Below are 17,592 nucleotides of genomic sequence, written 5' to 3' on the forward strand. Positions count from 1 at the left end.
TGCGCTATATAAAAGCTCAATTTAAAAAAAAAATTTTTAGAAAGTACTTTATTATTATGATTATGATTATTATTGTTAATACCATATTATTATTAATTATTATCAATATATTATAAAAATTATTATTATCATTATCATCATTATTATTACTATTGTTGCCATTCAGTAGGTTCCAATAGCTCAGTTGGTAGAGCACTTGCTTTACACGCAAAAGGACTGAGATCAATCCTGGGTGAAGATTTTTTTCCTGACCACCCCCCCCCCCCCCCCCCCCCCTTCTACTCAGCAGTAATTGGGTTAGATCTGGTGGAAAGTACTTTGCTTTAGATTAGTGTCCTATTTAAAGGGGAGGAAAAAATGACTATTGTCCGTTTCAAGCTGTAGAAACCAGGATAAACACTGGCTCAATGGGTCTAATGGATCTGAAATACTACTCATTTTTTACTTGTTGCCATTTATTTTGAAGAATTGCTGAGCATCAGTACTAAAATAAGTCCAGAAGATATGAATCTCTCCCATTATAAATCCTAACGTTTCACCACCCTTTGGATAATGTGAATGTCAAATTATTAACTTGAAGTTAACATCAACAAAGCCAAATGAAATGATGCAATTAGAATTGCACAGGAAAAATAAACATGTGCTTCAGATCACAAACCTAATGATGTTAATAAAGGACTCCTTGCCCCATACCCCCCCCCCCCCCCCCCACACACACACACAAGCACACACACATTTATATTCATTAAATATCACACCTGGATCATTAATATAATAAAAAAATGGAACATTACCAGCTCATACTCATACTAAATCACAATCCCAAATTCCTACTACTTAGAATTTGCTACATAGCACACTTTGCCACATTTCCCTCTTACTCGATTTATTCCTTGGAGAATATTCATTCTATTCTAAACTTTTAGGGAAATTAAACGTAAAACTATTTGGTAAAAAGGAAATAAAATAGACAACTTAGTCCACAGTCTAATCTCAGTAAATAATATCTCATATCTCGTTAAGGAACATAATATATTGTCAAGTAGCTTTTGATTATTTTTTTTTAAAAGTTGTATTACTCATACAGCATCCTAAAATAAAATAAAATAATTATTCTTTTAACTAACAAGACCATCAATATCCATCAGATGTGAGGCAACAAGCCGTACAATTGTATTGCTAGCTGATGCATAGACATTTCGGAAACTGCTTGCCTGATCTGTGTGCATAACAATAGACACTGATGGAAAGGAATTTTTGCCTTCAGAATGACTCTCTATAATTTTACAGGAAAATGGGACCTCATAATTCAAATAGGAAGTCTTTGTTGAGCTGTCATCACTTTTGTCTTTACCTTGAGGTGAAGATTTTCTATCTTCCCTACATACATTTTTGCCTTTTCCGTTATCCAAAGGTGAAGTTTTGTTTTTTCCCCTCCCTAAAGGTGAATTTTTGCCTTTTCTCTGATCTGGGGGTGAAGATTTTTTTTTTTCTGTAACAGCAGGTAGAGATTTGTAGATTTCTGTGGACATTTTTGTTTTACCAGTGGCTTCCGCGCCTTTTCCAAAATGTTTGCTTATGCTTTGACTTTCATCCTTGGCATTTGGTGAACATTTGATCAGTTTATCATGTGGAAAAGTTTGAATAATTGATTTATTTGGACTTTTGTCACTAGTGCTTTTCGCACATTTCTCTAATTGGTTGCTTTTTTCCACATTGCCAGTGTTAATACTTTCCATTTTACTCCTATCTTCTAAAGCTGCACCAAACATCATACCTGATTCTTTAACATTTGCAAAAGAAGATTCTCTGTTCACAGTTTCACTAGAAGGCTGGTATAATTTGTTTAATTTTGCCACAACTTTTTCACTTATCATCCTTTCTAAGGCAAGGCCTTGCAATGTTTTATTGCCAGCCATCGAGTTCCTCAGCTGACCACGATACAACCACATTGCATGTTTTGTGCAACAGGTGTAAGACCAGATTTTTGTTATCTTTTTCAGATTACCAACAACCTTTCTGATAGCATCATTTAGTCGTTCAGAAGCTCCATCTACACCACTCAAGGACTCAGAACTGATTGGTAAGTGTGTTGATTCAGCAGTTGAACCTGGTACAAAAGTTGTAACCAAAGAATCTTTCGAATTCCTTCTATCATTTTTTGTAAATTTTGAACTGGGTAGAGTAGATACTGCCTTTGTTCCAATGCTTTCTTCTTCAAGTATTTCAATCTCTTCTTTATTGTCTTCGGACTCTATTTTACTGATTATTTTCTCATCCTCAACAATGCTACATGATGAATCTTCAAGAGAACTCTCTGGATATTCCTCTGATATATCAGCGATTGAACTGTGCCTCGTCGATACATTTTCCTTTTCTGAATATTCTAATTCAACTTCTTTGACTTTAGATTCAGTGTCTCGCCTTGGTTTCTTGTTTACAATGTCATTTACTTTCTGTACCAATCTTTTTGATGCTTCACTCCTGCTGTGATTTGAATTTTTCTTATTAGCATTATCATTCATTTTCTCATCACAACAAACTCTCTCAGCTTCATCTAAATGTTTCTCTTCACTTCCAGAATCTTCAGAAACAGAACAACTCTCCTCATATTCAACATCCATATTCACATCAACAGGATCCATTTCTCTGTCTTCTGTTTTTACATAACTTTCCCCATTGACAAATATATCTTCTACTGATGTCTCCTGAACATCAATAAAATACACAGTTTCCAAAATGTTCACAATCATCTTCTTCACTAGAGAGCACCAAAAAGCATTGGGGGTCATATTCATTTTCTCCGCACGAGATACAAATTCTTCACTGGTTAAAAGCTGGGATGGTGGATGTAAACTGATGGTAAACACTCCAGATTTTTGTTCCAGACTCAATTTGTTCAAATATCTGCTTTCTTTTTTAGACTTCGGTGGATCTGGAGGACTTGGTATGAAGATTTCTAAGGATTGGAGGTGAAAGTAAAGAGAGACTGTATAGGCTATAACGTTGTGTGGGACAAAAAGGAAATAAAATAGAACTGAATAAAACTATGACATCAGAGAGTATCAAGGGGCACAAAGGAATAATTTATATTTCTTTTCGTATAACAAACAAACAAATTAACAGTTGTGTATCAACATCTGTATAGTTAATTACTAATATTATGAGAAATGTAAAATAAAAAAAGGAAATATTGAAGAATGACTTTAAAAATTTAACACATTTCACTTCTTGCATTCAATTTATCGAATGTCCTTGTGGTAATTCATAATAAAAATGGTTTGCTGATTTCTTGTAAAGTTTCTTGTAAAGCTTTCCTCTGTCAAACTGAAGTCCAAGAACATTCTCTTTAGTTTGATCTTTGGTGACAGGCTCTAATCCACTAGCATAAACCTTCTACAACTACTCAAAAGTTACATTGTTCGTTGAGTCAGTCAATTCAGTTGTCCTACATTTCTCTCATGACAATATTGTTGAAGTAGCCCCTAACTCTATATCCATTGTTTCATTCATTAATCAGTTTTTAAAAAATTCGTTAAAGTGGACAATATTTACAATGAATAATTTTAGAAGTTGGGGGAAAAAGCTCTGATGATCAATATCTTACAGAAAATGATATAAAGCAAAAGAAATCCCAGTTACCTTGAGGTAATGTTGATTGCCTGCAGGGATGCCTACCCTCAAATTCAAATTTTATGATTAAAACCTCAAATTTCAGGAACAATACGTCACGAAATAGTAATGTCTTAAAAGATAGTCACGCATCTGATATCAAGAGCATAACATGTTGTTACGATGGTGCAGGAGGTAATTATAAGTATTAACTAATCTGCTGGCAACAAAAGAAGTATCCTCAATCATTGGTTTTAAAAAACAATAGTACTTGGATAACATCTCAAGAAAACAACAACACTGGTGAGAATAACTGACCACAAAAAAGGATGAAATATTTCTCCAACCATTGTGACAGAGAATAGCTTACAAATTTCCAAATTATTAAAAGTGTTGATGTTGATGATGTGGCGATGGTGGTGGTTGTAGTAGCGGTGCAAGGGGTGATGTGTGGTGGTGGATGTTGTAGTAGTGGTTGTAACAACAAGATATGAAGTGAATAGAAAAGTGCCAGAAGACAATAGAGAATAAAAATTTTTCGCGGCGGTGGTGGGGTTTGAACCTGCGACCTTATTGGTACGACAACTCCGCCTGGCAGGTGAGAGCGTGGCTCTACCGTGTGAGCTATCCACGAACACAAAAATATTCGTTTCAAACTCAAAGTCATTACTAGATCCCTCTCTCACCCACTTCTTGAGACCGCCGATTCGTTCGTACACCACCATCGCGAATAATTTTGACCAGCAGTTAAGCTTAATAGCCAATATTCTCAACACAAACATATAACATAGAAACGATTGAGACATTGAGTATGCTCCGGTGTATGGGGTGAATTTTTAATTCAGAAAAGTGAGTGGAGCAGGCACTTATGTTGGTAACAACAAGATATGAAGTGAATAGAAAAGTGCCAGAAGACAATAGAGAATAAAAATTTTTCGCGGCGGTGGTGGGGTTTGAACCTGCGACCTTATTGGTACGACAACTCCGCCTGGCAGGTGAGAGCGTGGCTCTACCGTGTGAGCTATCCACGAACACAAAAATATTCGTTTCAAACTCAAAGTCATTACTAGATCCCTCTCTCACCCACTTCTTGAGACCGCCGATTCGTTCGTACACCACCATCGCGAATAATTTTGACCAGCAGTTAAGCTTAATAGCCAATATTCTCAACACAAACATATAACATAGAAACGATTGAGACATTGAGTATGCTCCGGTGTATGGGGTGAATTTTTAATTCAGAAAAGTGAGTGGAGCAGGCACTTATGTTGGTAACAACAAGATATGAAGTGAATAGAAAAGTGCCAGAAGACAATAGAGAATAAAAATTTTTCGCGGCGGTGGTGGGGTTTGAACCTGCGACCTTATTGGTACGACAACTCCGCCTGGCAGGTGAGAGCGTGGCTCTACCGTGTGAGCTATCCACGAACACAAAAATATTCGTTTCAAACTCAAAGTCATTACTAGATCCCTCTCTCACCCACTTCTTGAGACCGCCGATTCGTTCGTACACCACCATCGCGAATAATTTTGACCAGCAGTTAAGCTTAATAGCCAATATTCTCAACACAAACATATAACATAGAAACGATTGAGACATTGAGTATGCTCCGGTGTATGGGGTGAATTTTTAATTCAGAAAAGTGAGTGGAGCAGGCACTTATGTTGGTAACAACAAGATATGAAGTGAATAGAAAAGTGCCAGAAGACAATAGAGAATAAAAATTTTTCGCGGCGGTGGTGGGGTTTGAACCTGCGACCTTATTGGTACGACAACTCCGCCTGGCAGGTGAGAGCGTGGCTCTACCGTGTGAGCTATCCACGAACACAAAAATATTCGTTTCAAACTCAAAGTCATTACTAGATCCCTCTCTCACCCACTTCTTGAGACCGCCGATTCGTTCGTACACCACCATCGCGAATAATTTTGACCAGCAGTTAAGCTTAATAGCCAATATTCTCAACACAAACATATAACATAGAAACGATTGAGACATTGAGTATGCTCCGGTGTATGGGGTGAATTTTTAATTCAGAAAAGTGAGTGGAGCAGGCACTTATGTTGGTAACAACAAGATATGAAGTGAATAGAAAAGTGCCAGAAGACAATAGAGAATAAAAATTTTTCGCGGCGGTGGTGGGGTTTGAACCTGCGACCTTATTGGTACGACAACTCCGCCTGGCAGGTGAGAGCGTGGCTCTACCGTGTGAGCTATCCACGAACACAAAAATATTCGTTTCAAACTCAAAGTCATTACTAGATCCCTCTCTCACCCACTTCTTGAGACCGCCGATTCGTTCGTACACCACCATCGCGAATAATTTTGACCAGCAGTTAAGCTTAATAGCCAATATTCTCAACACAAACATATAACATAGAAACGATTGAGACATTGAGTATGCTCCGGTGTATGGGGTGAATTTTTAATTCAGAAAAGTGAGTGGAGCAGGCACTTATGTTGGTAACAACAAGATATGAAGTGAATAGAAAAGTGCCAGAAGACAATAGAGAATAAAAATTTTTCGCGGCGGTGGTGGGGTTTGAACCTGCGACCTTATTGGTACGACAACTCCGCCTGGCAGGTGAGAGCGTGGCTCTACCGTGTGAGCTATCCACGAACACAAAAATATTCGTTTCAAACTCAAAGTCATTACTAGATCCCTCTCTCACCCACTTCTTGAGACCGCCGATTCATTCGTACACCACCATCGCGAATAATTTTGACCAGCAGTTAAGCTTAATAGCCAATATTCTCAACACAAACATATAACATAGAAACGATTGAGACATTGAGTATGCTCCGGTGTATGGGGTGAATTTTTAATTCAGAAAAGTGAGTGGAGCAGGCACTTATGTTGGTAACAACAAGATATGAAGTGAATAGAAAAGTGCCAGAAGACAATAGAGAATAAAAATTTTTCGCGGCGGTGGTGGGGTTTGAACCTGCGACCTTATTGGTACGACAACTCCGCCTGGCAGGTGAGAGCGTGGCTCTACCGTGTGAGCTATCCACGAACACAAAAATATTCGTTTCAAACTCAAAGTCATTACTAGATCCCTCTCTCACCCACTTCTTGAGACCGCCGATTCGTTCGTACACCACCATCGCGAATAATTTTGACCAGCAGTTAAGCTTAATAGCCAATATTCTCAACACAAACATATAACATAGAAACGATTGAGACATTGAGTATGCTCCGGTGTATGGGGTGAATTTTTAATTCAGAAAAGTGAGTGGAGCAGGCACTTATGTTGGTAACAACAAGATATGAAGTGAATAGAAAAGTGCCAGAAGACAATAGAGAATAAAAATTTTTCGCGGCGGTGGTGGGGTTTGAACCTGCGACCTTATTGGTACGACAACTCCGCCTGGCAGGTGAGAGCGTGGCTCTACCGTGTGAGCTATCCACGAACACAAAAATATTCGTTTCAAACTCAAAGTCATTACTAGATCCCTCTCTCACCCACTTCTTGAGACCGCCGATTCGTTCGTACACCACCATCGCGAATAATTTTGACCAGCAGTTAAGCTTAATAGCCAATATTCTCAACACAAACATATAACATAGAAACGATTGAGACATTGAGTATGCTCCGGTGTATGGGGTGAATTTTTAATTCAGAAAAGTGAGTGGAGCAGGCACTTATGTTGGTAACAACAAGATATGAAGTGAATAGAAAAGTGCCAGAAGACAATAGAGAATAAGTGGTTGTAGGGACGATGATGTGGTGGTGGTGGTGGTTGTAGTTATGGTGGTATAGATGATGTGGTGGTGGTGGTAGAGATGATAATGTGGAGGTGGTTGTTGTAGTAGTTCTGGTAGAGATGATGCTGTATGGTGGTTGTTGTAGTTGTGGTGGTTGAGATGATGATGTGATGGTTGTTGTAGTAGTGGTGGTAGGGATGATGATGTGGTGGTGATTGTTGTTGTAGTGGTAGTTGTTGCAGTAATGGTGGTGGTAAAGATGATGATGTGGTGGTGGTGGTTGTAGTAGTGGTAGAGATGATGCTGTGGTGGTGGTTGTGGTAGTGGTGGTAGAGGTTGTTGTTGTAGTAGTTATGGTAGAGATGATGATGTGGTGGTGGTTGTTGTAGTAGTGGTGGTAGAAATGATGATGATGATGATGATGATGATATGGTAGTTTTGATGGTGGGGATCATGATGATTTGGTGGTGGTGTTTGTAGTTGTGATTATAGGGATGATGATGATGATGTTGATTATGTCATAGTAGTTCATAATTGCATAAACTTCTTAATTCCAAGTTGTAATATAATGGACACCACTATTTTTTTCAAATTTCCGGGATAAATCCGAAAATTCCGGGACGGTAGGTATGCCTGTGCCTGTGAGTTATTTTGTTTTTATCAACACTGCCAACATTTTTTGTGGAGACTATTAATTACTGTGTTGTTACAGTATTTATGTTTTGTATTGTTACAGTATTTATGTTTTTCATACATCTTAAAAAAAAAAAAATCATATCTGATAGACAGTCACATCTCCATAATCCACACTCCTCTGTTTCCAGCATTTTGTTCGATTACAGAGGCATCTCGATAGTAGAATCAGTACCTAAGTGGCATATGTAGTTTTGACCTCAGACCATGATAATCCTCTATTGATAAGACTTTCATTGCAGGAAACAGTAATAAGGCTCTACCGCTTTCATCTTTGGCCAATGTGTGGTTTAATATAATTAATTTTATTTATGACTTTTGATTCATTTTATTTTTTGGGGGGAGGGTACCTTTGTACTAGTCACACTTTCTACAGGTACATTCATTAAAGAAAAAAATTGTGTCTATCTCATTCCAGCCATCTGTCCTTTTTTCTTTGAGGATGTCACTTAAATTTGATCTTTCGATGTCAAGCGATATGAACTCTTAAGGATTTTGGATTGTCATTTTAGGATGACAATTTATTTTTTTCACAATGATTTCTTGTTTTACTTGTGGTGATAATTCTTCTTTGCTAAAGATGCTAAATATTAAAATTGAAAAGAAATTACAGGAATTATAACTTGAGTGGTGTAGTATTTAGTCTTGATTAGCAATTGAGGCAAGTGAAAAGTGGAAACAGATTCATAATTTACAAGGACGAATGAAAAGTAGGAGTGCCAAACAGCTCAAGATCAATTGCTCTTTGAAAACAATGGCCTTTGTATGCCCAATCACTTCAACATCATGTGACAGAGGTTGGATCGGTGTCTATCTGATTGTGTAGTTACAAGTGTATGTACTACGATTTTTGTACCATTTTCCATACATGAGGTTTCTAATTCTGCTGTTACATTTTATATAATAATTAACAACTTCGCATAGTTCTGAAATATGATCATTCATCATTGGTGTTGGTCAATGAAGAAAATTAGAATCCTCTATTTTGTAACGGCTTGTACCTAAAATAAATGTTTGGATATGGTGTTCAAATATGGAATATATATCAATCCCTAGCCAACATATCCATATAATGAAGACATCCAGAGTGTGGAGTTTGGGATTTATGACCTGTCTGAATTTGAATATAGATTTTACCAAAACCTTGCACTATTTAGAGGAATTTTAAATTTTGTTAGATACATTTTGTGATTTAGATACCTCAAAGTTAGGGCCCTTTTATTCTTGATCGCCAATAAGCAAATAAGTCGTGAAAATAAACTCACAGTAAACATATCTTGCATGAAGAAAGAAATTAATTCTAACTCACAGGAGGGAGACAGCTAAAAATTGTCTGAATAAAACCTCTAATGTAACGTACTCAGTGCTTAACAATTTTACACTTATTTCCAAGGCAGATTTAAGAATTCCCATATCATAAATCAATTGCAAGGTGTTTCATTAGAGTTGATACTCCTAGTCAGCCAATGAACACGCTTAATTTGCTTGATTTTCATAGTTACAATAATGAAAATGTTGCTGCTTGAAACTCGAAGGAAAAAATAAAGATGCCTAAAATAATACGAGTGGTTTGGAGATTATCTTAAATATGCAGTGTTTTTACAAAAAAATAAGAATCCTTTCTCACCTTCTAAACCCCATGCTTTGCCATTGTCTTTAGAATTCAGTTCTTTTCCTTTCTCCCATTTCTTTGTGACTTCCAAGGCCTTTTTGATCTCTGTCTCAAATCTGGCCATTGCTCTCTCATTAACATTAGCCAGAATATTGTGAGACAAGACAAATGGGTCAAGCATTGTCATGACCCCAACCTGAGAGTCAATAGATAGGAAAGGGTGAAAATGGTATCTAGTGTCAGAAATGGTCGATATTTGAATCGGTCTATGAACAGTGTATAAGTATTCCATGTTTTGATTGACAATCAAACTTTCTCTGTCGAATTTTTTTTTTACAGATTTGAAACTTCAATAACAGACTGGTAAAATTCTTAAATGAGGCAATATATGAAAATGGGAAAGTATGGAAACTTATGAGGAGACATTCTATAGACAGCCACCCAGGATATTTTACATTCTTTTATTTTTAACGAACCATTCAGCTTACTGATATTGAATTACATTAAAATTTAGACCTTTTAAATGAGAGGCAAAATCAAAAGTAAGACAAAAGTGCTCTCTGTAGAACATCTGTTGTGTCATCCTCATTCTATATGACTGTAAATGTATCATGATTATGATTTTTTTAAAATCCAAGATTGCCAGTTTTCAATCATCAGTAAAAAGAAAGATGATGAAAAAAAATCAAGTCTGCACTAAAGTAGGGCCAAAAGCTTTAGACAGTAATACTGGATTTAAAATGATTTAAAAGCAGATTAATAAATGAAAATTATTTAATATAGGTATGATGATACACAAGGAAAAATATTTCATTTCTTACAAAACTATGCATCCATCTATCACCCTACTGGTAAAAGACTCCAAACAAGACCCAAACAAAACCGAGCGGTTTTATTCTAGAGCAAGGTCAAAAAGCCACTTGGGAGGGATAATTGATATTGTAGAAGAAAGACATAGCAAAGGTGGATAGACCAATATAACATTCCTTGTCCAGAGGGCAAATGTTGCTTGACCCGAGGAAATTTTGCCTACCATGACTCTTATTGCATTTCATCTCTATCCAAGGTTATCATTTCCAGATGTAAAAGAATCATAAATGATCCTTAACTAAATGTTATTATGTATGCGAGGAATACTCCAAATTAAACAGAATGGCCCAATTAGAAATACAGATCTATAGGTAAAGACTGGTCAGGAAGAAATAGAGAGGAAAATTAAGAATAGATGGAAATGGCTAAGCCACACCCTGAGAAAGCCTAAAAAAATATTTCTAGGTAGGACATAATATGGACATTCATAGAACAAGAAAAAGAAGGTGGCCTAGAAATAGCTGAAGGAGGGAAGCAATGAATGATTTGAAAAAGGAAGGCTTCAAATGGAAAGAAGCAGAGAAGAAGGCACAGGGCCAGACAAGGCGGAGAAAAATTTCAATGATCCATGCTCCAATAAGAGTGAAGGGCCAAATTGAGTAAGTAATAACCATGACAATCTTTTGACTACATTCACAATTACAACAATAGAAAAAAATCCATAATCATCAATGTCCACCCAAGAGTATTTCTTCAGACAATGACAGACAAAAACAATTGCATAGATAGATATACATTATTCAGAGCGTAAGTGACTTATTAAACAAATATCAGAATAAACATTTGTTGGATATAATACATTATATCTGTTGGTTTTTTTTTTTAAATCACCATTGCGATTGATAAATTTTCTACACCTCACAAAAATCACATTTTTCTCCAAATGCAGCAATTTGAAACCAACATTCATACTTAATATTACCTTAAAAAAAATTCAAAGCTGTCTTGAGACTATCCAAACACATCATGAACCAGACATACCTTACAGTCAGCATAAAGTGGATCTCCCCTCAGAGATTGTTTAGGTAGAACTTGACCATCCCATGTGGACAATGCTTCATTTTCCCAATTCACAGAGGATGCGTAAAACTGGAAAAATCCATGAAGCAAGTCCGCTACAGATATACATATGAAATGGAAATATAAAAATGGCTATTGTACTCAGCTTTTACATGCAAATAATAAAATATATACAAATTAGTTTTCTTGCCGTGTTTAAAATTTATCACTAATTGTCCAAATAGCTCAGTTGGTAGAGCACTTGCTTCACATGCAAAGGGACTGAGATCGATCCCAGGTGCAGTCAAGGAGAATTTAAACATAAATTTGATACAAAAATAGCTGTTTAGCTTTAAAATAGATCTTAAAACATTGCTTTAAAAGTCTTCATGTTGTAGATCTCAAATAAAACAATTTAAATATTAAAACAGAAGTTGTTGATTACCAAAAAAATAATTAAAAAATCAAAAGCATTAGATGATAAAATTTCACAGTTGTGGGCAAAGTGACTTGACTGGAGAAATCTTTACTCACATTCTCTTAGCGTACTCAGGTGTAAAATGAGTAACTGGCTGTTGACAGCTTTGTCTCTGTCAGAAAAAATTGTAATATCACCTAACAGGTGTCATGTCTCGTCCTACATGTTGTTGCTGTTGGCTAGGGACCCCTTGTAAAGTGCTTTGAGCATGATTAGAGTTTATTGCTCTAAATAAATGCTCTACACTGCTGTTTATTTCTTAATAAAATCAGAACACTTAGTTATACTACCGAAACCCAGTGAGTGACTGACTACAACAGCTGCATGTCGTAAAAATGGCTAGCTGGATGGGGATTCCCCTTTTAGAGGGTTAAGATACAAAGTATTGCATTTTTGTGATGTAATATAACACCATATCTGGATGACCACTTACATTACAAACAATGGAATTATAACAATTATAAACAATGGAACAGACAGTACTATTTTCACTTGCTATGTTGGTTCTTTTTTCGTTTTATTGTGATTATTCTGAAAGGTTAAAATCCCTACTATTTCAAATTAGTTTTTATTGTGCGGACAAAATTTTTTTTAAATCAGACGTTTGATTCCAAAACTAATTCATGCTTTGTCTAGTCTTAACATTATTACAGAAAGTAAAACATTCATTTTCTGGTTCAACCTATTTTAACTACGTTTTTAAAGGTCATAAAAATAATGGGTTGAACATCAGTTATTTTCTTTTCATCAATATTTTTTGTAATATATTCAAAAGATAAGGAGATAAGTTGATGAAACAATTTAACACACCCCTAAAGAACATATAATGTAATAAATTGTGTGTGCAGATTTTATTTTACAATTAGAAACTGAAACAAAACCACCGTCATTACACCAAACACCATCACCACCACAAGCAACAACAACAAGAGTGGCACAGTATATGATACAATCAATATATATGGTAGTAAAAGGCATTAATCCCCCCCCCCCCGTCTCTCTCTATCTCTTACTCACATATACCTACACTAACACTCAGAGAAATGCATCACAATCCTACAAAATCCACAGTACAGGTAGTATTCCACAAAGGCAAGTTTTAATAGGGAGAGTAAGAGGGGGGAGGGGAAGATAACCACGAAATTAAGAAATTTTCAGACATCATTCTAAATATTCACAATGTACACACAAGTAGTGCAGCTAGCTGGTGAATAATACCTTCCCACATCAATCAACACAGGCGTAAATGAAACAAACCCATTCATTTCAATTTCTTTATTCAGTAACAAATGTGTATATAAGAACTATTGTAGGGCTACTTGCAGAGTATATAAGAGTATGTTCCTGTACTACAAGGGCTCTTTCAGAAATAACCGAAAAATGTCCATTGCTCAGCAACCAGTGGAGATTTTTTAATTCTGTAAACGACATGATATTCCTTATTTCCTTACGGATATTCCCAGACATTATGAAGTGCATCATTTTGCACAATGAATTTCTAGACGATTTTAAAGATGGCGGCCCACCTTGAAACTTGGTCAAAGGAGGAAATCAGAGCTGTCATACGTTTTTTGAACGACAAAAGTCTGAATCCTACCGAAATTCATAAAGAACTTCAGAGTGTATATGGTGAGCATGTTATAAGCCGTACACAAGTCTATCACTGGTGTAATTTGTTTGAAGCCGGCCATTCCGACTTGACAGACAGGGAAGGGAGAGGGCGTTCGATAACTGCGACGTCAGAAGACAATGTGAAGCGAGTTGATGAGCTTATTCGTCAAGACCAGAGGTTGAAACTTCATGAAATCGCAAGCAGTCTTGACATTTCGGAAACTTCTGCCCATAGAATTGTATTTGATGAACTTGGCTACAGAAAAGTCAGCGCAAGATGGGTTCCAAAGCAACTGACAGACAATCATAAAGAACAAAGATTGGACATCTGCAGGGAACTTTTGAGAAGAAGCAAGAGCTCACGCAGGGTTCACGGGCATACTGCCAACGCCGGTGGAGACTTTCTAGAGTACGATGTGACTTTTCTTGACAGCATAGTCACCGGTGATGAGACTTGGTTGCACCATTGCACCCCAGAAACAAAGCAAGATTCGATGACATGGAAACATCCATCCTCACCTGTCGCGAAGAAATTCAAAGTCATGCGGTCAGCAAAGAAAATAATGGGAACTGTTTTCTGGGACAGTCGTGGTGTTATTCTGTTCGAAACCTTACAACCTGGGGAAACAATCAATGCTGCAAGGTACTGCCAAACTCTTGACAAGCTTAGGAAGGCCATTCGCAGAAAGCGCCCAGGGCAGTTGACCAACGGGGTCATTTTGCAACACGACAACGCTACACCCCACACAGCACGAGTGACGCAAGGTTGGCTAGAGAAATATGGATGGGAGATTTTGCCACACCCACCACACAGTCCAGACCTCGCACCATCTGATTATCACCTCTTTGGGCCACTGAAACGTGAGCTGGCAGGAAAGCGCTTTGATGTCGATGAAGAGCTTGTTGACCATGTGCGGAAATGGCTACAAAACCTTGACGGAAATTTCTTCCGAGAGGGTATCTATTCCATGGTGCGGCTATCTATTCCATGGTGCGGCGTTGGCAGAAGTGTGTCGACAGACTTGGCTGTTACGTAGAGAAATGAAGGACGAGTCAAGGTATGAACACGTGCAAGAATTTTGTTGATAGCATAAAAAACGCGGATTTTACAGGCATTTTTCGGTTAATTATGAAAGAGCCCTCGTACAATTAATAATAGCACTATTATTTATATGACATCAATGCTCTCTTTAGCTTGCTATGTATGGCATACATACAATAAAACTTCTTCATTCCTTTACCATATTCGTGGGAAATTGTAGAGAGAAAACTCAAGAATTGGTTTAGTAAAGTGTTCAATGGTCTGGGGAGTCCAGGAAATGATTACGACATTGTTTACATTGTGTAATTGGTCCAAACTCATCACCGATAACCTAGACATCTCATAGACTGCTGGATATTCCCTGTGAAATTTGATACCCCACCCCCAGACTTGTTACATATTTGTTGAACTGGATTAACATTAGTGCAATAGAAAGTAGACAGTTTGTATTATGCACTAGAGTGAATAATAATAAACTTCAACATCTGATTGTTGTTGTAGGGATTCCAGAAATGCCTGATTTACAAGATAAATGTAGTGAAAATATTGGTCTTCTTTGCTGTCTTCCTGAGAAAGAATTATACTGATGATATCTATGATATTTACTCCACTGTGTGAGGGGATTTCAATCTATAACATGAGTGATATTGTTTAACATTTAGGATAGTTGTCACTTGGTTGTGCTATTATTTATCAGATCAATTAGACTACTCACTTCGCTGACTGCAGGCACGTGCCGTACAGGTAAAGAGATGGAGAGTAGTGACCTCTTGACCAAGCGTCTCAACTAAATGATCTGCTGGTAAACCACTGTGTCTAGTTTAGTTTTAGTTATGGTTTGTATCAAATGCACCTGACTAAATGATGCAATCGGACTGACTTGAGTAACATAGAAAATAATAGATTTTCCTGTTTCCCTGGAGTCTACAGTGTATCCTGTTGATCAATGAATAGCTTCAAGTACAGCATTTTGGGAACAATTTGACAACTGATAGGGGATGCCCATAGCTCAGTTGGTAGAGCAATTCCTTAACAAGCAAAGGAAAGATATTGATTTTGGGTGTAGCCAAGAATTCAAACCACCTTATCTAATCAACAGTGATTGGGTACCTGGATCTATTAGATGTTATGGAAAGTGCACTGCGACAATCTAGTGTCCTATCCAAAGGATAACAAGCAATTTCTATAGACATCTTTTTAAAATTGATAAATAATAGAAGAAAAAAAACATTGATTACCTGTAGATTCTTGATTCTGTGAAGGTGGGAGTGCTACAGATAGTGGAATATTTAAACATTTGTGGGCATCTATTGACTCTTCATATAGTCCTGGTGAAAAAAAGAGTAATAAAAAAATATCCAGGGTAAAAATAACATAAATTGGGAACAAAAGTGTGATGTCAAAAAACTGGTATTGTAAGTGTAAAACCACTCTTCCTTTCAGAGTGATGGCATCTTATTTTCAAGTCTAAATGGTCGTCAATAAAGATCACCCATCCTCGCCTCTTTTACATCCTGTTAAAAAGTTCAGAAAAATGCTCTTTGCATCAACTTAGTTGCTCTTCTCATCTTTAAAGCATATCTTAGGCAAGATTGATCTTAGGTCTGATATTCACAGAAACAAAGATATCACCCGAGTGGTAACTTAGTCAAAATGATAACCCGAGGTTAACCTGGGGTCATGCCTGCCAAATTATGGGGAATCCCCAAGTGAGTTCAGTTACAGTGATATTGGGTGATACCAGTCGATTTATGTTCACTTTCATTTCATTGTTATGGCTTCACAATGAGCCTAAGTCCAAATTTCTTTACTTTGTGATATTTATCAAAATTTCCTGTTTCTATTCATAAGCATTTTATGCCAGTGCTGTATATAATGATCATGATATTTCAATCCTAAATAGTTTTTCTGTAATTTACAATGCATTATTTTTTCCCCAAAAAAATTGAATTCCTCATTCAAAAACGAAAAACAACTTTTATTCTTCAACAAATGAATGAATGAATATGGCTGCGCTGTCTCTATGGACACTTGCCGTGAATGTGTGTGCTACTTCAAGTGTGTTTCTAGATCCAGTTAGTAATTTGCTTCCATAAATCTTTGTCCAGTGCAAGTGTTCTTAGCTTTTCAATGTCATCATGTGTTAAGGTGCTGAGGTAATTGGATGTTTCCTTGTGTTGTTGAAATCAGTTCTTCGGTTGTTGTGTCTAAATATATTTGATATTTTTTGAGATCTTGATTCAATGTTGTTGGAATGAAGTTGGTGTATGCCCTCTGTATTTGGATCCTTTTTTGAAGTAATCATACATTCAGGTTTGTGCTAGAATATTTTCATCCTGTCGGAGCACGTGTCCAAACAGTTTCCATCTTTGTTTATTTGTGTACTGATTGGTTGTACTCTGATTCTGTCATATACATCCTCATTACTGATTTTGTCTGGCCAATGTATCCCAATAACTCATCTCAATTATTTGCGATGAGGGGAGTCCAGGGTGTCCAAATTATTTTTGTAAGACCCCACGTACCACAGTTGTACATAAAGATTGGCAGCATTAGCGCTTCGTACTAACTAGGTAACAAATCAGACAGCTTCACCATGATGTTATTGCATAACATGAAAGAACTGTGTGTGAAGCTCAAAATGGTTACTTTATTCCTCCATTGGTGAAAACATGTTTTGAGAGTGTTAATTGTTTTGTAAGCTGATACTAATGCAATAAATAGATTAAGATTCAAAAACTATAATCAAAATTATGCTGATATCCAAATGCAAAATACCTCAAAGACAATGATTTTGATGATGGTACCAACATAAATTTCAAAGTTTTCTCAAAGCGTTGCTAATTTGTTTATATTGGTAAAATCGACTGTGGTTGTGCAAAAGTGATTGTAAATTAACTTGATATAAGTAACAAATCTGTTAAGTATCACAGGAGATAACCCATTGCAGTGGCTGGGAAATTGATG

General features: G+C 36.7%; 1 protein-coding gene across 2 annotated transcripts in view; it reads right to left on the minus strand.

Annotated features, from left to right (window-relative positions):
* Nucleotides 1-977: 977 nt before the first annotated feature.
* Nucleotides 978-17,592, minus strand: part of LOC144974962 (uncharacterized) — a 32,385-nt gene continuing 15,770 nt past the window's right edge. For both annotated transcript variants that reach the window (XM_078918526.1, XM_078918527.1), the window contains exons 10-13: nucleotides 15,864-15,953; nucleotides 11,477-11,610; nucleotides 9,641-9,821; nucleotides 978-2,959 (exon numbers count right to left, since the gene is read on the minus strand). In XM_078918526.1, coding sequence (XP_078774652.1) covers nucleotides 1,119-2,959; nucleotides 9,641-9,821; nucleotides 11,477-11,610; nucleotides 15,864-15,953 — 2,246 coding nt within the window. In that variant the 3' untranslated portion in view covers nucleotides 978-1,118. The remainder of the gene's footprint in view (nucleotides 2,960-9,640; nucleotides 9,822-11,476; nucleotides 11,611-15,863; nucleotides 15,954-17,592) is intronic.

The sequence above is a fragment of the Berghia stephanieae genome, chromosome 6 (assembly GCF_034508935.2).
Source record: "Berghia stephanieae isolate SIO BIC M18660-M18661 chromosome 6, UCSD_Bste_1.3, whole genome shotgun sequence".
NCBI classification, from domain to species: domain Eukaryota; kingdom Metazoa; phylum Mollusca; class Gastropoda; order Nudibranchia; family Aeolidiidae; genus Berghia; species Berghia stephanieae.